Raw genomic sequence first — 26,631 nt, forward strand, 5'->3', positions numbered from 1 at the left:
TCCCAAGGATGTTCAAACCTAAAAGCAGAGGAAGATGTGAAAAGGAAAAAAATTGCAAGTGTAATATTTGCTTCCTTTATCGTTTGATCTGATTTTAAAACAACTCTATTTGTTGCTGTTAAGACAGTATCATTTACTTGATGAGTATAATAAATCCAATTTTAAGAAATATTTTATTTAAAAATGTCTTCCCTTAAAAAGCTCTCAAATGAATTATAAAACACTTCAGTTTGTATCTATAAATTCAAGAGTAAACCCCTTTCACAAGTATTCTAACTATGACTTTTGGTTAAATGAATCTATATCTGTCTGAAAAAACAGGTCATATAGATTAACTGCAAGAAATATCATAAATTTAAATTTGGTTCTTAGAGCGAAAAGTCACAAGTCATCCCTTCATCCGTTGTAAATCACAAAATGAGTTACCCAACAGAGAGGCAACTGTAATATCTGTAACATTTTATGATGTCTGAAGATTCTTTATACTTCTGACCGTAGTTGACTGACTGTTTTTATGAAAATGTATTGCTGAAGAGATTTGTGACTTCTGGCAGAAAAGGTTGTCAAAAGCCTTATTTTGTCCAGTCAAGACATAAATTAAATTAATTCCTTGTTTGATCAGCCATCCCATATTTGAAGATGTTAGATGTGTTGCTATTCCATATTTGACATCAGATATAAAGTTATATGAAGATGATTCCTTACATATAATCAGCTCCCTATAAGTCTCTCTTCGATTCAGTTGAATCAAAGGTCATTTAAAAAATTTTAACTGCATGAAGAAATGGCCCGAGTCTACTTTATCCCTAACTGCTGTAAGCCAGCCACTCTACTTTGCTATGATGTATACATGACATATATAAATATTATATAAATGATCATTTGTTTTCCAGTAAATGCAGTATTCAGATGTCATACTCTGAATTTCTAGATAAGGGCCACTTTGATAGAAATAGGGAAGTCTGGGATACCATAGCCTTTTTTCAAGTCAGATTTGTGAGTTCTAAATCACCAGCTCTCTACCACCACTGCAATGGCCTTCAGGGGACCATTCTTCCATCTCCTGTGCCTGCAGTTCCCTCTCACATCAATACAATCAACAAATGTGCACAGAGGGCAGAGGAGAACTGTGGCGAAGAGAGGAATGTTGTTATGTACAAGATTCCTTTTTAAAAGATGCATATATCCCTTATTCATTTTGGAAACATGACACAGTTGCAGGGATGAAGTTAGCCTCATTTGTCGTCAATATTTATGAAGTGCCTTTGATAATGTTGGGTGAGATCGCTCATATATTCCCAAGGTAAAAATGAGTAATGTCTTTGCAAGAAGGTATAAAGTGACATTATGGTTTTTCAACCTTAGGAAGTGTTCTTCTCCTGATCTTCATTTTATGTCTAAAACTGCAGGCTATGAAGCAGACCTTGTAAAAGGCTTTTTGACTGAGCATCTGGCCCTTTGCTAGGCCCGGGAGATTTATGTCAGTTGTAGAAAGAATGTGAATAAAAGTCTTCTCCTGAGAGTTTGTAAAAAGAGTTGATGTATTACTTAGCCTACTTTTGCTTGAATTAAATTTTAAAATTGCATCAGGGTGTTCATTTTAAAGTATGATTTTTATATAAATAGAAATTGTAAATAACCAGCATGTAATTGAATAAACTTGTGACCAAAGCTAGCTGACTTTAAAAACTTTTGTAATAACTGCAAAATAATCAGCGTACATTGATGTTAGGTATTATTTGAAATATACGTTTGCTCTAGTAAAAGAATGACTGCCTTGTAACTGTATGTGATTTTAAAGTATATTAATGTAGAATAATTTTATTATTTTGCACTAATACTCTTTGTGCCAACTTTGTGTCTTTTTTAAAAGCAATTCATTCACTCATTCATTTCATTCCTTCATTCTCAACTTAGTTCTATTAAAAGATTTGTCAAGTCATTTTGTACATTCATTAATTCTGAAGGCTGAACTTGGATTATTATCCTAAATGTAAAGAAAACTATTCTTTAATGATGATCATCTTCATTTGGCCAAAATGATAATTTAAGCAGATGACTCTAAGCCTCACAAAGGCAAGCAATGTGTCTATATCTCCAGAGCCTCACAGAGTGCCTGGCGCATGGTAGATGCTCAAAAATGTTTATCAATGAATCGTTGTGTATCATCCTCATTTTTAATTAAAGGTACCTCATTAATAATAACTGCCATTTGAGGAAAATAAGATTTAGGAGCAGGTTCTACAATAGAAGATAGTAGTATGGATTTACATATTCCATCGTTGTTAATTCAAGCATATTTTCTCTTCTGAACTAGGGTAATGAATGCATAGATATATGCAAATATAATTAACTAAAATAATGCTTTATATAGGTAGATATGTATACACACACACACATATATGTGTAGATATACCTACCATATATATAATGTATTCTAATGACAGTGTAAAGGTAAAACCTAACACTAATGAATAAATTTGCTAATACTAGAAAATCAGCAGGCAAGTGTTAATTACGTACCCAGAAAAATGGAGGTGAGCTAATACTAAGGGATTTCAGTGTGAAATCAGGTGAGGTAAGTTCATTCCTTCTTCCCTCCTTTAGGATGCTTGAAAGATCAAAAAGTTCCTCAATAGTACTTTGGAGGATAGAATGTGTGTTTCCCTTCTCAGCTCCTCCCCTTTACCTGTCCTGTTGGGAGCCTGCTTCTCCCTGGAGCCATCAAGGGAAGGTATATGCTGGGATGAGGATGGGGTCCGGTTGAGGACTTGAAAAGAGCACGTGTTGTTTCTCTGAACTGGATCCTGGAAGTGTATGGCCTGTGAACTTCACAGAAGCTCTTAAAACTCAATCTCTGCAGGCTCTTCCTCTTTCTGCCATTGCCCAGCACAGTAATGCCACTCGGATTTCTGTTATGCCTTGCTGATCACAAGTTTATAAAATAAACAGATGTTTAGAGTAAAATCAAGCCTGGGAAAAGAGGTCTAGTGTAAGCAATCTTTCAAAGCACTTTAAGCATCTATAGAGAGTAGCACCCTCTTAATTTTTTAGTTTCCTATTATTTCTTTAATAGATGAGCCAGCTAAGCCATAAAGATGTTCAAAGACAGAACCGCTGTATTCCCTTTCTTCACTACTCTCCATGCAGAAAGGATTGTTAAGATGGATCTTTGGGTAATGAACCATGAATTAAGGCAAAACTCCCTGCAATCTTCCTAAATGTTTTCATTTCTGTACAGGCACCTAGAGAGTTATTGAATTTAATTTTATAAATCTTTATCCTTAAGACTTTAACAACAAGGCTTAACTAAGTTTTTCATCACTGCGGTAATGTTAAATATCTTCTGATGACAGGAAAATATATTGGAAGGAAAAAAAAATCACATAAAGTCAGCAAACAAGAGAACAAAAACCAAGAGGAAAAATCTACTTGCCTAAATCTTTTTGAAATCCTTAAAAGAAGAGATTATGCTTATTCTTCATTTACGTAGGAAACAAATCTTTAGTGCCTGGCATAGTACCTAGTGTGCAGCAGATTCAGGGAGAGAGAAATGGATTAGAATAGAGATGCCACTCATCAAATAGCTGAAAAGAATAATGAGTAATAAAAATAACTCCTTTACAAAGTGGTATGTGAGTGCAAAGTAATAACAGTGAAAATAATGGCAGTAAATGTCTCCAAAAATTAATTGCTTTAATGCTTAAGTTTATTACAGAATATGTACTCAGTGGGGAAGTTAAATGATTTTTACACTTTTACTTTGGGTATAGAAAAAAAGTAAGCTTTTACCAGTACATTTTGAAACTTATTAAATGTATATCACTTTTGAGATTTTTATTAACAATATCCTTTATTCCTTGAGATCTATCTCAAAGGCTGTGACAAATTCTAAATATAAAATATCCTCAAATGTGCCAACTAGGTAAAACTGATTTGTCTGCTGAAGGAAGACAGGCTTTTGCTCCCTTCAGGAGAAAATCTGACTTGCATTTGTCTTACGTGATTTATTCATTGTAAGTTTAAAATGAAATACAGCCTTTTTCCTTCCACATATTAAAATGTGGTTTCAAATTTAGAAGAAACAGCAATCTTTTTTCACCAAGGAAGCCTACATAACTGTGAGATGGAGCAAAACAATTGCTGTATTGCCCCCAAGTGGTCTTTTTTGCTATTGTACAAATAGTCTGAGCTGTCCAATGGCAAAAGGAAAAAAGGCAAAAATGCTTAGCAAAGCATGGACCATTTTTCCCCCATTGAATTATACATGTTTATTTTAAAAAGTTATTTTATGACCCATAATTATGGTAAGAAAGCTATGCTTTTAAGTAGATTGTGAATGATGATAATTCTTCAGTACAATTTAAGTTACCTAGGCTGCACAATTATTTGGAACGATTTCAGCATTTGTCAGCCACTGGACATGGTTTTTTCACTTAAGAACATTTTGTAAAATGTAATATGCAATGCTATTAAAGAATGGTATCTCTTAGATGACTATATATTAAGAAAATTCATTCTTCCAGCTCAAATTCATATCATAAAATATAATAATTTTTTTCTATGGAAAAGTTAAACCTATTAGTCATAAACTTGTGAGTATACATTTAAGTGAAGAAATGTACATTTTATAATGTTTTTTTCATATAAGGAAATTCAGTGATATTTTCTAGACCTCTTTCTCCTCAAGGAATTTACTTGAGAGTGGTATAAATATGCAGAGTACACAAATAAAGGATACTTTTTATGGCATATTGACTTTACTTAGAAGAAATGACTTATAAACATGTTATACTGTCTTATGTGTATGTAGATCAAACAAAATATGTCAGGGATGTTAGAATGATTTCCATAAACCTCTAGTCTAAGCCAGTCACCACAAGCTCAAAAACATCACCCTGTCCCATATCTTCTTGCATATGTAAGTTTGTTCATATGATCATGAAGCCAAAACAACTCAAGGAAAAGCAATATTGAATATTTCAGTAATCATTCACAGCTAATTGGACTCAGTTGTACTCCAGAACTGTTTGGGAATTCCTGCTCTGTGCTGGGCCATGTGAAGAAAGACTCAAAAAGAAATATTGGTTCTTGCTTTCAAGAAACCCTCCAGTAGGGGAGAAATATGTATTTATAAATAACTAATACAGGGCAAAATGCAAGGCATGATTCAGAGTTGCAGAGATAGTGAAGAGTAGGAGAGAATTATTCAGGCTGGAGAAAGTGAATAGGTTTCATAGAATGGATGGTATTTTAGCTGTGCTTCAAAGAATGAGTAGGGTTTCTTTAAAAATGAAGAGGGATGCTTACATTTGCTTTGCCAAGGCAGCATGAATCATGCAGGTGAAAACATAGGTTATAGTCTTGGAACTATGAACTGCCTTATTTGGCCAGAATTTGAATGTCCGTAAGAGAAGGGAGAATCCTAGGGTGGCCTGAGGTGAGAGGGATGGGGAAGGAAGGAAGAGAAAAAGACACAGGATTTGTCGTAGGTTAGACCAGATAAAGATATACTACAGATGAAACCTGAAAAGCTTGAATTTCATGGAATGTAAAATGTAAAGTGACACTACTGTCATTTTACGCTTCTGAATGTATTCTCAGATATGGTCTTATTTGAAACTTTTTTTTTTTTCTTTGAGACAAGAGTGTCTTTTTTCACCCAGGCTGGAGTGCAGTTGCAAATCTTGGCTCACTGCAACCTCTACCTTCTGTGTTCAAGTGATTCTCCTGCCTCAACCTCCCAAGTAAGTGGGACTATAGACATGCACCACCATGCCCGGCATTTTTTTTTGTATTTTTTGTAGAGATGGGCTTTTACCATGTTAGCCAGGATGGTCTTGACCTCCTGACCTTGTGATCCGCCTGCCTCAGCTTCCCAAAGTGCTGGGATTATAGGCGTGAGCCGCCACGCCTGGCCTTATTTGAAACCTTTAAGAAACCCAGGAGATAGGTTGATATGTTTATATATACTCTATGGATGAGGAAATAAAGATTCATGATTTAGTGAAGAGGACAGAACTAATAAAATGTGGTTAGGATTGGGACTCAGATCTCCAGTGACCAAAATCTCTCTTAGTTACCACTGACAGCTTGTAGTACTGCTCTGCATTCCCCTCATAAAGCTTGTTGGCTGCTCAACCCAAGAGCTCAATGCCTGAGGCAAGGATGCTACCTTCAAGTTTGTCCTTTACACCCTTGAGTTCTATGCCTACCTTCATGAGCTGATGAACTGTAAGTGCAAAAAGAGACAGGTTTTCTTCTGTAAAAGCAAAGCTGAATATTTATAACATTCTTAATATAGGACAATCAACTTAAAGCATTTCAGATGAATTAAATGTAGGTATAACAACTTTCAAAATTTGGGGGGAAGCCGTAAAACCTAGAGTGATTCTGCCCTGGGATTTCTTTGCAAGTGTCTTTATGTTCTTGGTCTAACTGCAGTTAAGTCAAGCCTATGGGTGAGGTTTCTGTGAGTTAGATGACTTGCAATTCCAATTAGTTCACCCATAGTCAAAGGCCTTGACCATATGTCAAAAGATTGACAAAGGAATACAGGTTTAATTTTTTTTAATTTTTTTAAAAAAGTTTAAGAATTGGGTATATCACTTTTTGAGTTCTCATATAAAAATAATGTACTTTGTAGTAAAAAGGATAAAGGTACTTCTAGTGTTTACTGTTTATTTTACTATTGTGTGCATAAACATACATGCGTGCATAGTCATCTATTGATTAATTGCTATGTCCTTCAAGCAGAAATGAATTAGCACCTTATGGTTTTATATGCTGACTTGGAATGTTCAAGATAAGTTCAGCTACAATTGATTCATATCCTTCTGTAAATGTTGGGGGCTTCTGTTCTTTATGAGCAGGGAACTAACATGATTGGAACTGGCCTTCATAAGGATGATGACTGGCAACAATGGAAAAAAAATTATTAAGGGCAGGGAAGTCAGTAGTCAGTACTCAGGGCACACAGAGATGACATGGATTTGGGCTATCTAGCATTATATTTGACTAGATGCTAAATCATGAACTTTTAAATTATGCATAATTAAGTACCCACTGAAAGTACAGCGTGTAAAAGAATGAATATTGTTTGGTGTGAGAGAGGTGTAAGGTAACTGACAGGAGAAAGGTGTGAGAAAACAGCAGAGTTGTCATAAATTTCCTATAGATTCAACAGACTTTAACACTACAGCCACTTAAAAGTTAGGGCACATTACTCTATCATGTTCTTTATTGTACAACCAGAACCCATTTTTTTTTTATAATGAATACATTTCCTTTTCTTTTGTGATTGACCAGGAGACTTAATAAGACCTAAAAGAGATACCCTGCATAAAATATCCAGAATATAAATTGAAAACATTTTCCCTTTTTACTTTCTTAATCGTTTGAGAGTATTTAGAGATATGAGATAGGTACCTTTCTGCCAAATGAATCCTTATTTGCAAATTTTTGTACTGCCTGTAACAAATATTACTTGGTACGAATATTACCGGATTTCAATGTCATCTTCTAGTCAAGATAATTAATAAAAGATGGATTGTTTGCAAACGAGCTGTCAGAATTTATTTTATTGGAAGTTCAAAGAAGGCTTGGTTTTGACTTTAATGGGAATAGTTGTGACCTGCTCCAACAATGGCATTCATATAAAGAAAATGGGCAGGCGTATACGTAGAGAGTTCAATGATAAAATCTTTACAACTTTAGCTTTTGCTCTTTGCTGTTAAATCTCTCTGCTCCTTTATATCCCACTGAGAGATTCCAGAAGGGATAATAAAGAAAACCTGCCAGTTTTCTAAGAAGGTTGAATATAATGCAATCAAGGGTCTATCATTTAAAGCAAATAATTAAATTTTTATTCTATTCACAGCCTTTTGTATTTCTGAACTCTGCTTCTGAACAGTTCCCTTATATGCTTGTAGTAGAGTTTCAAGTTTTCAGCTGTGAAACTGATTAAATTGTATGGAATCTACATTCTGAATTTCCAAGTTGAATATATGCTATAAAGTTTAGGGCTGTTAAGAAGTACGAATGAGTAAAATTATTCATGTCACTGGAAACAGAAAACTTATTTAAATATTGGAGTTTTTAATCTAATTCCAAGGAAGGAGTAAATGTATCCTAATTTAGGTTCAGCCAATTTGGTTTTCTGTGGTTTACCCTAAAGCAAGCCAATTTTCAGTGAACTAAAACAAATGATGAGAGTATTTATATTCTTAAATCATTTGACGTAACATGAATTTTTTTCTTGATCTAGGCAATTTGATTTAAGTTGCAAAGAAATATTCTTAGTTTTTCCAAAAGGTAATTAGGCTACATAAATTCTCAAGTTATTGAGTTGTTGTTAATTGTGTGGATGTAAAGGCATGTGCTTGAGAATTGTGACAGTTTCAAACATATTTTAGATAAAAGTAAAAATACAGATGATTCATTCTTCTAGATTTCAGGGTCCATCCATAGTCCTAAACCTAATATGATCAAAACCACAAAGGCAGAAGTAATGCTGGGGCTTTGCAGCAAAGCAGATTGGCTTCAACACCCATGTTGGTTGCCCCCAGCTGTATAACCTTAGTCATGTACCTTGCATTCTCAACCCCAAGTTTCTTCATCTATAAAATGAGGATGATGAGTACCACCTTCATAGCATTGCTATGAATACAAACAAAGCAGTGCATGTAAAATGCACGGTGTCTGCCACGTAGTGTCAGCTTGGCTAAGGGTACTATTAAGGTGATTATTATTAAATACAACATAGAAAATCTCTCTCTCCCCCCCATATATATACACACACACACGTATATACATATATATACATGTATATACCTATATATACACATGTATATACACATATATACACACACACATGTATACACACACACACACACACACACACACACACACACACATATATATATGATCTCGGCTCTCGGCTCACTGCAACCTCTGCCTCCCGGGTTCAAGTGATTCTCCTGCCTCAACCTCCCGAGTAGCTGGGATTACAGATGAGTACCACCATGCTAGGGTATATTTTGTATTTTTAGTGGAGATGGGGTTTTGCCATATTGGCCAGGTTTGTTTCAAACTACTGACCTCAGGTGATCCACCTGCCTCGGCTGCCCAAAGTGCTGGGATTCCAGGCATGAGTCATCATGCCCAGCCAAATTATATTCAAATACAACATGTGCATTAAATTAAAAAATTACATTACTACTTAGGTTTGTAATTTAGTCATTTTTCTCCATTTCTCTATCTTTTTTTCTCTTTTTCTTCTATTGTTAAAAATCTGATTTTTTTTTTTTTCCTTCTAAATCACCTTCCTCTTCCAAGGGTCCAGGATCCTTCTTTGAACTTCCTTCAAAGAAGGAACCAAGCCTTCTTTGAACCAAGCCTTCTTTGAACTTCCAATAAAATAAATTCTGACAGCTCGTTTGCAAACAATCCATCTTTTATTAATTATCTTGACTAGAAGATGACATTGAAATCCGGTAATATTCGTACCAAGTAATATTTGTTACAGGCAGTACAAAAAATCCTTTAGATTTTCCTTCTAAATCACCTTCCTCTTCCAAGGGTCCTCTTCCAAGGGTCCAGCCGGTGAAGTGCTCACCGGCACTTCATTTTCGGCCACAGCTCTCTCAGATGTGTTTTGGAGTGGGGGCAGGCAGCCGTATCCAGAGCTGGGTGTCATATGCCTTTGGGGATCCATGATGACTCCCCAGGGGACTCAGAGGCACATGGACAATTTTGAGAGAATCAGTGCCCAGAAGTTCACCTTTCATATGGATCATATGTTGAAACTTTCTAAAGTTTGATTTTGCTGAAAAGATACCTCTTAAGCAGGTTGTTCTCTCCCATTCTTTGTATACATCCTTCTGCTCTTCAAAAGAAAGACCCAGCTTTTGCTAGCTCTGACATGATAATGATGGTTACTCAAAGGTAAAAAAAAATTTGCAAAAAAAAAAAAAAAAAAAAAAAAAAGAGAGAAAGAAACAGACAAATTTAACTATGTTGTTCTTTAGAGCAAGTGAAGGATGCTAATCACTAGGTAACAAATCCTTCACAATTCAGCTGGTTTTCAGTTCTTTGTTTTTAACAAGATTGAATATTTCATGATAAACCACTATGTAATTTTTAACATGCACCTTGGAGGGAGTTGAAAGAACTGAGCCATGTTGCTATAACTAAACCCTTCCATCCACATCTGTGTATTTATGTGAACAAATTTTCTTCATGCTTATATTTAAAATAATATTAATACTGATGTTGAACCCTTCTTGTTCTAGCATTGAGTGACATTCTTTTAATGGATATGTGAATTAATCTAATAAAACGAAACAGGCTGGGCACGGTTGCTCACTTCTGTAATCCCAGCACTTTGGGAGGCCGAGGCAGGCGGATCATGAGGTCAGGAGTTCGAGAACAGCCTGGCCAACACGGTGAAACCTGTCTCTACTAAAAATACAAAAATTAGCTGGGCATGGTGGTGCATGCCTATAATCCCAGCTACTAAGGAGGCTGAGGCAGGAGAATCGCTTGAACCAGGGAGTCAGAGGTTGCAGTGAGCTGAGATCGCGCCACTGCACTCCAGCCTGGCTACAGAGCAAGACTGTCTCAAAAAAAAAAAGAAAGAAAGAAAAAAGAAAAAAAACACATATCTATCTGGGAGATTGCATTAGGTCATTCCTCTGTTGCTATAAGTACCTGAGACTGTGTGGTTTATAAAGAAAAGACATTTAATTGGCTCACTGTCCTGCAGGTTGTATAGGAAGTATGGTACAGGCATCTGCTCAGCTTCTGGAGAGGCCATGAGTAGCTGTTACCGATAAGAGAAGGCAAAGGAGGACCAGGCATCTCACATGGTGGGAACAGTAGCAAGAGGCGTTGGCAGGGAGGCACCACACTTTAACAACTAGATCTCCTGAAAACTTATTCACAATGGCAAAAATAGCACCAAGCCATGAGGGATCCGCCCCCATGACCCAAGCACTTCTCAACAGGCCCCACCCGAACAACATGATATTTGGTGGGAACCTATATTCAGACAAATCAGAGCTGCATTTCCAGTACAATTTTACTTTTTGTTCTAGAAATTATTTAATATGATTTGTAATGTATTTCTCTTGTTCTGACTAATTATGTATGACCAATAATTTTAACTATTTGGAATAACTTTTTTTTTTTTTTAACTTAGAGCCATATGGTCGCTGAAATTCTAAAGTTTAAATTTATAAACTTTTTTTTTCTATTGAGAATTATAGGACAATCAAGAAATATATTTTTTCTTTTCTTTTCTTTTTTTTTTTTTGAGATGGAGTCTCGCTGTTGCCCAGGCTGGAGTGCAGTGACACAATCTTGACTGACTGCAACTTCCGCCTCCTGGGTTCAAGTGATTCTCCTGCCTTAGTAGAGACGGGTTTCACCATGTTCGTTGGGCTAGTCTTGAACTCCTGACCTTGTGATCCGCTCACCTTGGCCTCCCAAAGTTCTGGGATTACAGGAGTGAGCCACCATGTCCGGTCCCAAAGATTTTCATATGTAAAAATATTAGGACGAAATTCTGAGGTATTTGGGTTACTTCAGATTCATTTTAAGAGTTCTGGCCAGGCATTATTGACATTTGAAGGCAACCCAAACATGCATCAGTAGATGAAGGGATAAACAAAATGTAGTATATGCCTACAACAAATATCATCCAGCCTTAAAAAGGAAGGAAATCGTGATACATGCTACAACATGAATGACCCTTGACGATACTTGCTAAGTGAAATAATCTAGTCATGAAGACACTGGATTATTCCACTTATATGAGGTATCTAGAGTAGTCAAATGCATAAAAACAGAAAGTAGAATGTGGTTGCCGGGGGCTGGGAGAAGGGGGAAATGGGGACATGTTTACTGGGTATATAATTTCAGTTGTGCAAAAAGTTCTAGAGATTGGTTGCACAATAGTGTAAAAATACTTAAAGCTACTAAAGTGTACACTTAGAAAGGATTATGATACATTGCACGTTACAGGTATATGACTACAATTCAAACTTTTAAAAATAATTTTGCAGTCTTCACAGCTGCATTTTCTCCAATTATCATGTTTATCCACTTGCTAATTTTATAACAACAAAGCCCCTAAAAGCAATTATTTCAAGGTAGAAATTTTGCAAAAGAAAATGAAACAAAAAATAACCCCTCCATTACTCTATTTCTCAGTTCCAACAAATAGTGGAAATATTTTCTATTTTCATGCCACCTAATTTTAGTCTCTGTTTTATTCTTGAACACCTTTTTATCCTTGATTTTTTTAGGGCGCAAAATATCAACAGCAAGCTTGAATACTGGTAAGAATGAGCTATGAACATGGGTGTGTAAATATGTCTTTGAGACCCTGCTTTCAATTATGCTGACTGTATACCCAGAAGTGGAATTGCTGGATTGTATGGTAGTTCTATTTGTAATTTCTTGAGGAACCACCAAATTGCTATTCAAGTGACTGCACCATGTTACTTTTCCACCATCAAAGCACAGGGATTCCAGTCTCTTAATATCCTCACCAATGATTATTTTCTGTTTTGTTTTTGTTAGTCACCATCCTAATGGGTGTGAGGCAATATCTCACTGTGGTTCTCATTTGCATTTCCCTAGTGATTAGTGATATTGAGAATCTTTTTAATATGATGTTGGTGCAGAATGACCTTAAATACCAATATTCCTTCATCTGACTTTAGTACCAATATTCTTTAATCTGAGAAGATGAAAAGTTCTTTCATACATAGTAACATTGAGAGAAGCCCTGGTATACTTCAGTAAGGTATAATGCTGTTAAACATGACATTCTGCTGTGGTTTCTCATTCAAGAACATTACTTTGAAAAACCCTAATACTGGTAAATCTTTCATCCTCCATTCTAACTCATAGATTAAATTTTCTCATCTCCAAAATTCTCTCAAACAGCTATAAGCTTCTGTTCTTCAAAGGTTTTATTACAAGATACCAGAAATATTTATATTCTCCTTCTCTCACGAGATGCGAGCAAGAGATAAAAGCATGCTGTCCTGAGGAAAGTGATGTTACTCAGAAACTACAGTACGGTTTTTCTCTTATCAAGGTATCTGTGGTTTCTGTAACATCATAGGTTTGTTTATTCAACAGTATTTACTGAATACCTACTTAGCATTAAGCACTGGAATCCAGAAGATAAAATAGGACAGCTCCTGAACACCCCCCTCCAAAAAAAAAAAAAAAAAAAAAACCTCACAGTCTAGCAGAAAGAGCAGACAAGAAGGTCGGCAAGTTTAACACGGAACAAATGACATGTGTTGACATTGAGATCAATTCAGCCAAGCAAGGTCTTATGGGAGGATGGAGAGAAATAATGAGGCAGAACCCAGAACATAACATGGGAGGAGGAGTTGTAAAATATGTGGTGGAATGAAGTGGATACCAAGGACACCTTGGAAAAAGATATCAGATGTGATCGAAGTTTTTCTATATGCTTTTAAGTGCATTCTGTTGCTCTTATCCTTCCATTTTTAATTAATTGAAAATTTTAGTCCACCCACTTGTATCTGAATAAGTTTATTGAATGGATCAATGTTGTAAAAATGTAAATATCTTACTAGTTAGTGCTTGAATTTTACACAGGTACAAACTAATGATGGTGTGTTAGCTGACTGGTTTTACGACGTGATCTTACAAGGTCATTTTCTATATAATTTATTTTGCACTAAAAGTTACACTGAAGGAAGAAAATTTATAGTTTATAAAATAGTTTCATGTCATGTTAAAAGTTACAAGATGTTCTTTTATTCATATTTATTTTATTGCCAATGTACCGATTTCCTTGCGGACTTACATTCTCACATTTATTTAATTCAAAAACGTTGATTGGAAGTGTTGATATGGAGAGGAAGAAGTCTTCTTAATATTTAAGTTCATGGCTTGACTGTTTTAAATTAGCAGCGAAGGTGAAGGTGCCCCTTCAGGTATTTGTGAGTTAAGAAAGTGCCTGAGTGAAATTGTTCAGGTTCCAGTGGCATTTGAATGGAATTAACATCAAATAATTTCAGATTTGACATTGTCTCATGAGATCATTGAGCATAGTTCTGTCATTCTGCACTGAGACTCACAAAACTCATGTAATTTGACCAAGGAAATACAATTAGAGTAACAAATTACCATGTAACCGGACATTCAAAAAAGTGGTTCACTTAGTCTGAGTTAGTTACAACAATCGATAAAAGTTGTGCTTTCTTTGGGAGACTTTGAAAGTTTATGATTTTTTAAAAATTCATATTAAGCGTTCACATGAGTCTACTTTCATTTCTGGCATATGTAGTTTGCTTGCCACTATACTGAATGAATGTGAAATAAGGAATCTCACTCATCTGGATTTTTTTTTTTTTTTTTTTTTTGAGACGGAGTCTTGCTCTGTCACCCAGGCTGCAGTGCATTGGCGTGGTCTCGGCTCACTACAGCCTCTGCCTCCTGGGTTCAAGTGATTCTCCTGCCTCAGCCTCCTGAGTAGCTGGGATTACAGGTGTGTGCCACCATTCCTGGTTAATTTTTGTATTTTTGGTAGAGATAGGGTTTCATCATGTTGGCCAGGCTGGTCTTGAACTCCTGACCTCAGGTAATTTGCCCACCTCAGCCTCCGAAAGTGCTGGGATTATAGGCGTGAGCCACCATGCCCAGTTGTCTTGTTTTAATTAATAAAAAATAAAAGGAACTGACATGTACTGAATACAGATGTGCTGGGTGGTAGAATTCCTTATGTACATTCTCTCATTTAATCTCAGCGATACCTCTATAAAGTAGGCACTGTTATTGATCCCACAAAGTCTCACAACTTTGGCACAAAACCAAAGTTGAACCTAGACCTTTATACCTCTAGAGTCTATAGAGGTAATACCTATGTGCTATGCAACTTGTCCCCCAAAGCACAGAACACAGGGCTTTCTAAAGGCTGCAGTTCTAAAAGTTGAATTGAATGGCATCCCATATTTAAATGCTCATTGTTACATTAAGAAATTAAGAAATAATCATTTTCATTTTAAAGAAATAAGTGCAACCCTAAGACATTAATTTGCTAATTATTCTTCCTCATGGAGATATAATCTTATAATTAATCTTATTTATCTCATATGCTACATAGACATTTCCAACTTTCATATATTATTAACCTTAACCTCTATGATATTCAGGTAGCATTAAAATAGGAAAATGCAACAATGTCATAAATAAACCTTTCTACATAATGTGGTGAAATGAGTGAAATATGATGAGTTACTTTTACTTGGAAAAACATAATGTTACTCTGCTTTGATTCAAGGGTGTTAACATTTTTAGTGTTAGCAATAATTTGTTTTCTTTTAATCATACAATTATTACATTTATTTTCCTTAGTAAAATGGAAAAACATCCCAATTGCCAAATACTAATGACACATTCTTAGGGTCTCTATGTGTAATCTTATTAGGTTTCTGTTTTCAGCTGGAAAAGTTTATGAAGCCAGTATTTGTTTATCTTGGGGGAATTTTGCTTGTGCATTGAGAAGACACATTTGCCATTTTCTACAGGCAATCCAGGCCAATATTTGTCCTTCTTTATCATAGCAACAAAAGTTTTTCACTTTGCAATCCTGTGTAGTCTGGATAGATTTAGTCTGTTTTTCCAAAAAACATTAATAGAATACCTGCTGCATATTTTTTCAAAAAATATTTTTTGTTCTTCATCTTTAAAAGAGTATGTTTATCCAGAGAAAGTTTATGAATCAATATGAGACTTGTTTCATATTTTTAAAAAATATCCACTTGAACTTTGATATGAAGCATCAAGAGGTAGTTTTGTTTTTATCATTTTAATATTTAAGCAAATACAAACAGTTATTTGTGATACTAACAATTGTGTTTTTAAGATGACACAGTTGAGCTTCATTCCCCCTTTTTTGTAATACCTCCGTATACTCTCTATCCACATGAAATAATTAAGAATTAAAACATCAACAGGACACTGGGATTCTCTCAGAATCTTCTCTGGTTGGCTAGATCTTGCACAGAATAACGGCATGAGGAAGAAGCAACTTTGATACATTTATTTTTGTTCTAATATACCCCCAAAATTGATGATAATACAAAACTAACATTTGAATTTCATACTTTAACATGACTTTTGAATACATTTTCTTCTAATTTGGCTTCACATCTCTCTGGTTGGTAGATATTAATCCCAATTTAAAGAGAAGGACACAAAGATTCGGAGGAGTGAGTGGCACGCCCAGCTCACCTAGTGATTAGAGTTACGAATGAAACTTCAGAGTTCTGATGACAAGACTTGCATTTTTCATGATTAGATGCTGTGAAATGAGGAAAATAAAATGGAGTAAGCACTTCTAAGGAAGTTTAAATTATAATATATTTAAACCTTTCTCTTTCAATATACTTGTATCTTAGATTACCAAACTTACTGATTAAGGAGTGTTTTTGGGGTGTGACAAGTAGAGATAACCTAGAACAATCCTTCAAATTGGTCACCTTGAAAATGATAGATAAACTGAGGCTGTTGTTTTAACACGTGAATCCTTTACTTTGTTCACAGCTGCAAACATTTTTTGAGACATTCCTGAGAGCCAGTTCACCTCATCAGGCTTTTGATATTATGAAGGAAGCAATTGGCAAACTCCTGCTAGCGGCTGAAGTATTCAGTGAAACATCTACTTTGGGACCAAAGACCTTCCACAGGTAAAAACAAATTTAATTTTAAAAAAAGAAAATAAAGAAAGAAACCTATCTTTTAAAAATTGCTGGTGTAAATATATAATTATCATAAGTAGGTGGTACTTGGAAAATTTTATGTCAATACACAAATATGATCTTCTAAACATATGTGGCCGTATTTATAGATCCTCAAACTTTAGAACATGTAACAGACTCAGTAGTATCTAAATAGTGGTAACAAGAAGTAAAGTACACATTTTAAAAGTTAAGCTTTTAATTGCAGCCCCCTTTTCAAGCGCAACTATTTCTATCATAGATACCTGGCATTGACTAGGTATAATCTTACTTATACGTAATAAATTTCATTCTCAAATATCCCACTGATTTCATAATGCAGAGCAGAAAATGAAGAACTTCATTAAGAAAATTCAATAACTCCTATTCCCATATCTGTTTACTTGAATATAACTTATTGCCTTTCTTCTAATGAAATGTTAAATCTAGTATGTCAAAAAGTGGGGGAAGCACATCAATTTAAACCTTATCATAATTTATACATGAATAAGTGCCTAGCATGTAGGAGTAGGAGGGTTTTCTTCTTCATATTTAGGTTTCCATGGATTAACTTTATTGCGTAGTTTAATGTGTCGTGAAGATTTAGGTATATTTTTATTTTCTGTAAGAAATAAAATAGAATCCAAATCCAAAAATTCATCACGTGTAATTTTACATTATCCAAGCCACTGCTCTTTTTAATTAGTAGACATTGAAATTTAACTATAGTAAATATTAATGTGACACCAAATGAGAGTAAATGTAGCAAGAGGATATGGTTGTTTTTATTATTTTACTTTAAGTTCTGGAATACATGTGCAGAACGTGCAGGTTTGTCACATAGGTATACGTATGGCCTGGTGATTTGCTGCACCCATCAATCCATCATCTAGGTTTTAAGCCCTGCATACATTAGGTATTTGTCCTAATGCTCTCCCTCCCCTTGCCCCCCTCCCCCCAACAGGCCCCTGTGCATGATGTTCCCCTCCCTATGTCCATGTGTTCTCATTGTTCAATTCCCACTTATGAGTGAGAACATGCGATGTTTGTTTTTCTGTTCCTGGGTTAGTTTGCTGAGAATGATGGTTTCCAGCTTCATACATGTCCCTGCAAAGGACTTGAACTCATTCCTTTTTATGACTGCATAGTATTCCATGGTGTGCATGTGCCACGTTTTCTTTATCCAGTCTATCATTGATGGGCATTTGGGTTGGTTCCAAGTTTTTGCTATTATAAATAGTGCTGTAATAAACATACGTGTGCATGTGTCTTTACTTTTATGGTACCTTTTGTTTTCATTTTAGATGCAGATTCTGCTTTCAACTTCTAACTTTTGATATTGGTTATGGCAGTTTCATGCACCCTGTAGTGCTCCAGGTCAGTATGCCAAAGGCCTCATGAGTGACGTGAGCTTCTACCTTGTGGTGAAAGATCAGTGTGTGTGTTGTTGTTGTTGTTTTCATTCATAGTAACCAATCTAAAAATAGCAATTTGCAAAAGTACTGTAGGTTTATATTCACTGTGGTTCAGAGAATTAACTAGTATGTGGAGGATCTATGAGTCCAATCCTGTCTATGTGTCTCTGTAAAATAAACATGAAGTTTTCTATAGTTCAAGTACTATTTGTGAAATAAATGTGGTATGAAGTCAAGCATGCATTAATGGAAAAAAGAAGACGTGTAGATAATAGAAAGTAACAGATTATCTGGTGTATTTACATGAGGTTATGAAAAGATAACCTTTATTACATATAGATATTTAGTTTAAAATTGGTTTATATTTAATTTAAAAAACCATGGGAATTTTTGAAATTCTTTTTCTGGTATAGATATGTGTAGAGTGAAGTGTTTTTATCTATTTTGATTCTTTTCCTGTCTCTCAAATTAAATACAGTCATTCAGATAATCTCCTCCAACATATTTTTTTTTCCTCTAACATAGCCCTTAGAAGCAAAAAGATAAAAAATAATTTATTAAATTAGTCTAAGAAAGTCATACATTGGAATATGGGGTGGGAAAAAAGGAAGAAGGGGGAAATAAAATTATGTGTAACTAGAAATCAGCTTTGTATAACATTTATATGTCTTCAAACTATTATACAGGTAAACCAATTACATTATAGATGGCTCAGACGTTTGGTTAAATAGCTCCAAGATTTCTGCATAAAAATTTAAAACTTTATTAATTGATGCTTTTAAATAGTCATTGTTTCATTATTTTGCATGCATACCTAATAGTTTGTATTATGCTTTTTAAAATTGTTCAGAAAAAAAGTTATGTATTATCTTCCATGAAAGCATATTCTTCAACTATAAAGGGTATCAAGATAAACTAATGTGACTTTATAATATGTTAATTTTCTTATACTGTGGATTAAATAATTATGTCTTTAAATTATATCTTTAAAAAAACAAACATTACTCACATTTATAAAACTGTTGACCTCCAAAAAGACCACTAGATGTCAGTTCTGATCTATAATCCAACAGGAAGTAAATCATGTCTTAGAAATCATTCCATTGCCTTAAAAGTAAATTGATGAAAAATATTTGCCGTGCTTTTGTTCTTTCAAAGGTACACGAGCATTTAAATTTTCAAGATAATGATAATATGGATTTTGAGGACCAAAATACAGAAGAGTTCCTTTTAAATGATACTTTCAATTTTCTCTTCCCTAATGAATCATCGCTTTCCATATTTTCTGAGATATTTCAGAGACTTTATAGATCAGATGTATTGAAGGTAAGTGCATATTTGCATGCTGATAAATATTTTTTCAAGTCATTCCTTAGAAGATGTCTTTCTCTTTATTGTGCAATTCAGCAACTTGATCATTCACTTGAAATTAATTGGTATCTATTATATCGCACTTTAATTTTTTCTGACCTCTGGACTAAGATTATTTTTATGTCAGCTAACTAGTCAAGTCACTGATTATCATAAAATTATAGGTTGAAAATTAAGTAAAGTGTTCATAATTTCTTATTTTTTCTTTTTCTCTCTCTTTTTTTTTTTTTTGACAGAGTCTCACTCTGCCACCCAGGCCGGAGTGCAGTGGCTTGATCTCGGCTCACTGCAACCTCTGCCTCCCGGGTTCAAGTGATTCTTGTGCCTCAGCCTCCCAAGTAGCTGGGACTACAGGCATGCACCACCACACCTGGTTAATTTTTGCATTTTTAGTAGAAACGGGGTTTCACCATATTGGCCAGGCTGGTCTTGAACTCCTGACCTCGTGATCCGCCTGCCTCGGCCTCCCAAAGTGCTGGGATTACGAAACATTTGTGGATATTATGAATAATATATATTGTATACTCTAGAATATTCTTTTAGTTTTTAATTTTTTCTTTCATCTTTTAAGTTCAGAGAGTACATGTGCAGGTCGTTGCATGTATTATAGAATAAAAGAAATGTTAGAACTCTTTAGAGGTAGTTTAAAATAGCAGTGAGTGCTCCAGATTGATGTCAGAGGATTTGAGTTATAATACTAATTTTTTTAAGCATTCACATCTATTGTCATGTTTGGGCAAATGCCAATGAATAGGGCATAGAACTTCAAAATAACATTGATTGATTTTTATAACACGTTAACATCTCCCCAATCTCACTACCAAAGCATTATTGAGCTATTTTATCCACGTCCTCCCTGTCAAATACGAAGCTTTCTTATATTCAGACACCACTGTGACAAGTTGAAGTTGCTATGTATTATTTAACATTAATTAGCTCGGTTGTTCATATAACTCAAAATTTGATTGGTTTATGAAATGGGAGGTAATTGGGTTGAACATGGTTTGACTTTTTAGCAATTGCTTAAGTTTTTTCCCCCTACCAATACAGGGTGAAAACTATCAAAAGGAACTAAATCAGTGTCTATCCTTAGAAGAAATTAACTCAATTATGACTTTCATAAAGGAACTTGGAAGTCTGGGACAATTCCAACTGGTAAAGCAAAAGTGACATTTGATTCTTTCTTGGTGACTGAGATTAGAATAAATCATTGTAAGCTACCTGATTTTGACATCAAACTAGATGAAGTATTTCTCTAAGAAATAAAAATCTTTATAAGCGACTTTGCTCTTTTCAGAGATCTAAGTAGCAAAATTAGCAAGATTTATATGCATTACTTCAAGAGTTTGCAAACAATATGTGACTTATTAAAGGTAAAATAATATGGAATTAGCAACTGCCAGAATTTGACAGTTCTCAAGGGGAAAATGTCAACATTTTTCTGAAGAAGTTTTACTGTTAGCTTCAGAACATTTACATGCAACCAAAAGTTATTTCCGCTTATTATATCCTTGTTATTTCTGTTTATTATTTCTGCTTATTATACCCTGTTTGTTTTTGTAAAATCATATAGAGTTGAAAATAATATTTTAGAAAACTGCTTAAACCTTAATTTCTTATAACTCTATATCAAACTTCAAAGAAAGAAAATGTAAATAATTATAACTTTAACTGGTGTATATCTTTTTAAAAAGGCATTCATTTTATCTTCTATGTATTTTGTTAATTCCTTGGTCAATATCAAAGGATAATTTATTGCATATGAAATGCGTATTCAATACTTGTTTTCTTCCCAGTTCTGATACTTATATAGACTAAAATGAATTTGTATTTTTCCACCTAAGATTTGTTCATATGAAATATCTTTTTGAAATAGCATTCTTAATCATTAATAATTTATTATTACCCTGATGTTTCACTCAAGTATTTATCTTACTTGTAAAAACTATATGATATATATATGTATATACATACATACACTACTTGTATGAGTTTAATCAACTTACTAAGTTAATTAATGAGTGTTTGATACTCCTTTTTCTAATTTAGTCCCAAATTTTGGAGGATTCAAAGTAAGCTAATTTCCCCAAAGATAATTGAGTTGACACAATTTCATTTTAACTATTTGAAGCTTATACGTATTATATTCACAACAGTTTGACTTAATACTATAAAAAGATAATAAAAGGGACCTGGCTTCACTCTTCAAGAATTTGTAACTTTGGATACTGATAATATGGGGAACATTTCTCACCATAACTTGAGGAAGAACTAAATAATTACTTTGCAAGAGACAGAGAAAATTCCAATTTCCTGATTCTCACAGTAGAAAGGACATAACCACAGATTTTTCTTTGCGGGGGAAAGGGGGAGATTAATATTTCTCACTCTGACATAATTCCTTTGTAACCCAAGAGGCTCTCTCATTGTTCCTGCTGCCTAACTCTGTTATTCAGGTGTCTTCAGGTATCCGTAACAGGAAAGAGAAATCCACTTATATTCAATGAAAAGAAAAAAAAAAAAAAACTCATCCCATTTGGAATTATGATCATCAACAAAATTAATTTCTTATAAAAAGTGGCATTTACATCAACAACTTCACAGAAATCTAATTTATAGGACTGACCAATGGATTTTTAGCAAATATCTGATTTTTAGATAAATGACTAAATATAAAGCTGTTCATAGAAATACTACATTATAATTTGTTTTCCATAACTTATGCTGATATTTTGTGTTCTCAGCTCTTCCCATCTACTACTCCTGGGATTCAGTCACTGATGCGTGAATTTTATGATATGGCAAATCCTGTGGGAAATCCTGGCTCAGTCGCGACCCAATACTGGTCTCTTTTAAATGTATTTGAACAATTTCAGTTCATGAATAAAAAGACACAGCCACATCCACTGGAATGGTAAGATAACCACAAATTTGAATTGTACAGTCCAAAAAATCTCTAGTCTACAGATTGATTTCAAAAGGCTTTGCTTACGTTAAAGCAGGCAGCAACAACAAAAAAGTGTGTCCAAATTTCCATGCTCTAGAAAACAAATGTCTTCAGACATTGAAACCATAATGATTCTAGTGGTCTTCAAACACTTTAATAAAAATGTATCCAACAGTTTTTTAAACCAACAAGACTTGACTCCACTATAATGTTTAGAATTGAAAGTTTCAATCTAGTTTCCTTCTGTGATATATATTCTTGAATTGTGAGGGTATTAGACAGAAATAATTAGGTGAGATTTGTTTTATGAACCATCAGTCAGAGTGGCAGCTTGAGACAGTAAGATTATGTATTTAGAGAGTTTTTGAGGTGTGACTTTTTCTGAGCAAAACCCATTGAATGTATATACATATGTTCTGTCTTTGTTACAATTGATTCATATTTTGGTTTTAGAAGGTAGAACTTTGGAGTTTTTCTTTTTTCAGAAGATAGAATCTTAGAGGAAAATATTTGGATAAGATAAAATTTCCCAACTTCACTTCCATTCTAATGAGAAGTAGTAATTAGGGAGTAAGAGAGAACTGAGACAGATACAATTTTACCTCCACTAGGTTAGGGAAAAAGGGCAACACCTAAGGTTTTTTTCTGCTTCTCTTTTATATAGATGGTATTACGGGAGTATTTGACTTTTCTAATGGCAGCAAAACAGAAGTAAACCTAAACCTCCTAGAGAGATGAAAGACTAAATGGCCCTGCCATAATCATTTAAGTCTTTTGCAGTCACCCTGGGCCATGGCTTTGGTTCTATTGACTTACACTTCACTTCTTTCTGCTTGGGATATAGTGAAAACAGTTCTATAAAAACTTTATTTTTACAATTCAAAAATTTGAATGATCATATATTTGAAGAATTCTTAGGACATGTCCCAGGATCAGAATTTACTTTAATTGCCACAGCTTTAAGAAGCTGGTTTTATTTCCTCAATACCTGGAAGTAGTAGACCCAGCAGAAGGTTTTGTTTATGTGTTTGCACATTAGGTTTTAAATAACATACTTCAGAGACACTTTGTACTTTACACTCACTCAAATAATCTAAGACTGTCTCTATTATAGATGGGTGAAAAACAGACTTGATTTCCAAAGGAAGCTATTTAAAAGTATTGTATTTAACTTTGAGGAAGCTCCCTCAAAATACTCAAACTTTGGAAAGTTTGTTCCCAAGCAAAATTTTCTCAAGCTCCACATAGGTTGTAAGATTAAGCAGTGTTCTGATCTTAAATTTAGAAGGTTGAAGTCTCTTCCAGTAAGAAAATTTGCTAATGGTCAATGTTGAGTATAGTTGGAAAGGGTGAGGACTTTTTTGAATCATAGAGACTATATTCAAAAATCCCAACTTTAGAGTTTATGAAGACAAGGTTTGGACCCCTCTGAGACTCAGTTTTCTTATCTGCAAAATATACATTATACTATGAACTATGTATATTTCAGTATGATTATATAAAATAACTTTCGTTTGCTTCATAGTATCTGATACGCTGTAGCACAGGTAGGTAGTAAATATCAGTATACTTTCCTTTCCATGTTTCTATTCAATGATCATTTTAGCTTCTACAGTGTGGGTAATGTTTTTCTTTTTTAATGGGAAAAGCAAGACAAGTTTGAAATATTTAAGTTAATAGTGAGACAAGTAAACCTTATTATGTTTGTTAACAAGCAATTAGTATATTGCTAATTTCATTTTCATTCAAGAAGAAAATTCCCAAATCTAATTATCTTCAGGGTTACCAGTGAGTGTGTATATATTTAATTACCATTCATGTCATATTGCAGTGAGGATGCATGTTATATACATGTTCCAGATGAGAAAATGAAGTGCTAAGAAGATGGGTCGTTTGCTCAGGTTACGAAGCTAATAGAAATAGAGTTGGAACTAGGACCCTGGCCTTCTCATCCATGGTCCAGTGCTTTGGTCCAGGACTCATTCATGGTCCCGTACATCATGCAGACAGGGAGGTCATCATTGTCCTTATCTTCCCAATGGTTACCACAGTTTTTTTCTATAGAAAATGTCAACTTTACGGATGTACACTACCTGTGTTCAATGACTTCATCTTTCATTTTCAGGAAAGATCATTCTCTTGTAGCAATGAGGTGAGAAAGTCAGGAAAGCATGACAATACTAGGTAATAGTTATATATTTGTCCTGAGGCTCAAAATCCAGATATCTCAACAGAATTAGTGTAAATCTGAAAAGAATGAAAATCTTAAAATCAACGTTATGCACCATGTGCTAATTTTACCTTACTAGAAATAGAGTTGCATTGTACATCACTCTAAGAAAAAACTTTCAATGAAAATCCACATGGATTTGAAACAATGTATTCACAAAATTATGCAGAAAATCACTGCAGGATGCCTTTACATACAGAGTGTCTCATTCCATTAAGATAGTAACCTTTCCAAACTTCAGTTTCTGTGCATTTCAGGGTCCTGTCTTATGTAAGAGTCACCTGGAATAAACAGTTTTTAAAATAAAACTGTAAAAAATTATCATGGTTTCCAACATTAGCAATAATTTTAATTCCTTGATGCTTTTAAATTTCTTAGCTGATGTTTGTATTTGGAGCTGAATATGTCTTATGTATCTCTTCTCCATTACAGTACCCAGCGCAATATCTGGGACAACACATATTTCTAAAATGTTATTTAACAAAGAAAATTGTATTTAACTCTCACAGCATCCCTGTGAAGTAAGGTAAACACTGTTATCTCCATTGTGCTGGGGTGGAAATGGAGATTTGCACCAGCACAGGAAAGTCTTGTCAGGGGCCTGCAGATGATCCTGCCTGCTGTTCTTTATCATCAGGACCAGCAATTTTTCTGTCTGCAATTTCAATTATTTTCGTCTCAAATCTGAGGATTTAAAGGGCAATCTGGCCAAGTATTTAGTTATACAACAGAGAAAATTAGGTGAACACACCAGAATATAACTAACCCTTACTATTCACTACTGTTAATTAGAGTTTAAGGGTAGAAGACTTGGCAAGACATAGGTCGTTTTCTGCATGGTACACTTATATTCTTCAATTAAATGTATGTTCTTCTCAGGCTGTGCCTTGGTGCTTCCAAGACTTTTTGCTCCAAAACAGTATAACTATAGCCAAACAGATTTCTAATAAGAGTGTGTATTCTTGAATCACTTCTATTGGACCCAAGCTATCTGAGATTCCTCAGATTTGGACTGAGAGTGACTTTACCCTGGTTTTCTTCAAATGTGCTTCTACTGATTAGGGATGATGAGATTTCCACCTACTTCCTTTAAGGGTAGATTGCCAGTTTTGAGGATTGAAATGCAGAAAGCGTTTTTTGTGTTCATCAAAGTAACTGTGCCCATACGGAAGCAGAGATAGTGTTAGATGTAATTTCCATGAGTTTTGTTCATTTCATTAATCCAGAGTTGTTTGGCATTGCATTTGCAGGGATTCTTTCACAGAGGATAAGAACATTGAAAAACCACAAGTGCGATTTGATGCAATAGAAAATAAAAAAGGTAAATATATCTATATTATACATATAGATATAAATATACATTCCCACTTATTTCAACATAACTAAATACTTATTTAGTATTTCCTGGCAAAAAAATGCAAAATATTTAGCTTTATTAGCAATCAAAAATGAAAATTAAATGAGGAAATACTATTTTTCCTTAAATTTGGAAAGAATTTTCTGAATCCAGCAATCCCACTACTGGATATCTATCCAAAGGAAATGAACTCAGTATGTTGAAGAGATATTTGTACTCCAGTGTTAACTACAGCACTACACACAATAGCCAAAATATAGAATCAAACTAAGTGTTCATCAGTAAGCAAATGGATAAAGAAAATGGGGGTATATATACACAATCGAATACTATTCAGCCACGAAAGAGAAAGAAATCCTGTTATTTGTTATTTGTGACATAGATAGTCCTGGAGAATGTTAAGTGAAATAAACCAGACACAGAAAGATAAAAACACAGTAATCTCACTCATGTGGGATTGCAAACAGTTGATCTCACAGAAGTAGAGAGGGATTACCAGTTTTATGCTGTCATAGAGAGTAGAATACTAGTTACTAGAGGCC

At 34.4% G+C, this 26,631-nt stretch overlaps 1 protein-coding gene across 9 annotated transcripts in view; it reads left to right on the forward strand.

Moving 5' to 3' along the window:
* The window catches only part of LOC111550158 (cadherin-like and PC-esterase domain-containing protein 1), a 304,071-nt gene that overhangs the window by 112,199 nt on the left and 165,241 nt on the right, over positions 1-26,631 (forward strand). For all 9 annotated transcript variants that reach the window (XM_026454346.1, XM_023223426.2, XM_023223430.2 and 6 more), the window contains 6 exons: positions 16,597-16,739; positions 18,074-18,146; positions 19,343-19,510; positions 20,606-20,710; positions 22,300-22,469; positions 25,983-26,053. In XM_026454346.1, the coding sequence (XP_026310131.1) occupies positions 16,597-16,739; positions 18,074-18,146; positions 19,343-19,510; positions 20,606-20,710; positions 22,300-22,469; positions 25,983-26,053 (730 nt within the window). The remainder of the gene's footprint in view (positions 1-16,596; positions 16,740-18,073; positions 18,147-19,342; positions 19,511-20,605; positions 20,711-22,299; positions 22,470-25,982; positions 26,054-26,631) is intronic.

Source organism: Piliocolobus tephrosceles, unplaced genomic scaffold (assembly GCF_002776525.5).
Source record: "Piliocolobus tephrosceles isolate RC106 unplaced genomic scaffold, ASM277652v3 unscaffolded_41, whole genome shotgun sequence".
In the NCBI taxonomy this organism is placed as follows: domain Eukaryota; kingdom Metazoa; phylum Chordata; class Mammalia; order Primates; family Cercopithecidae; genus Piliocolobus; species Piliocolobus tephrosceles.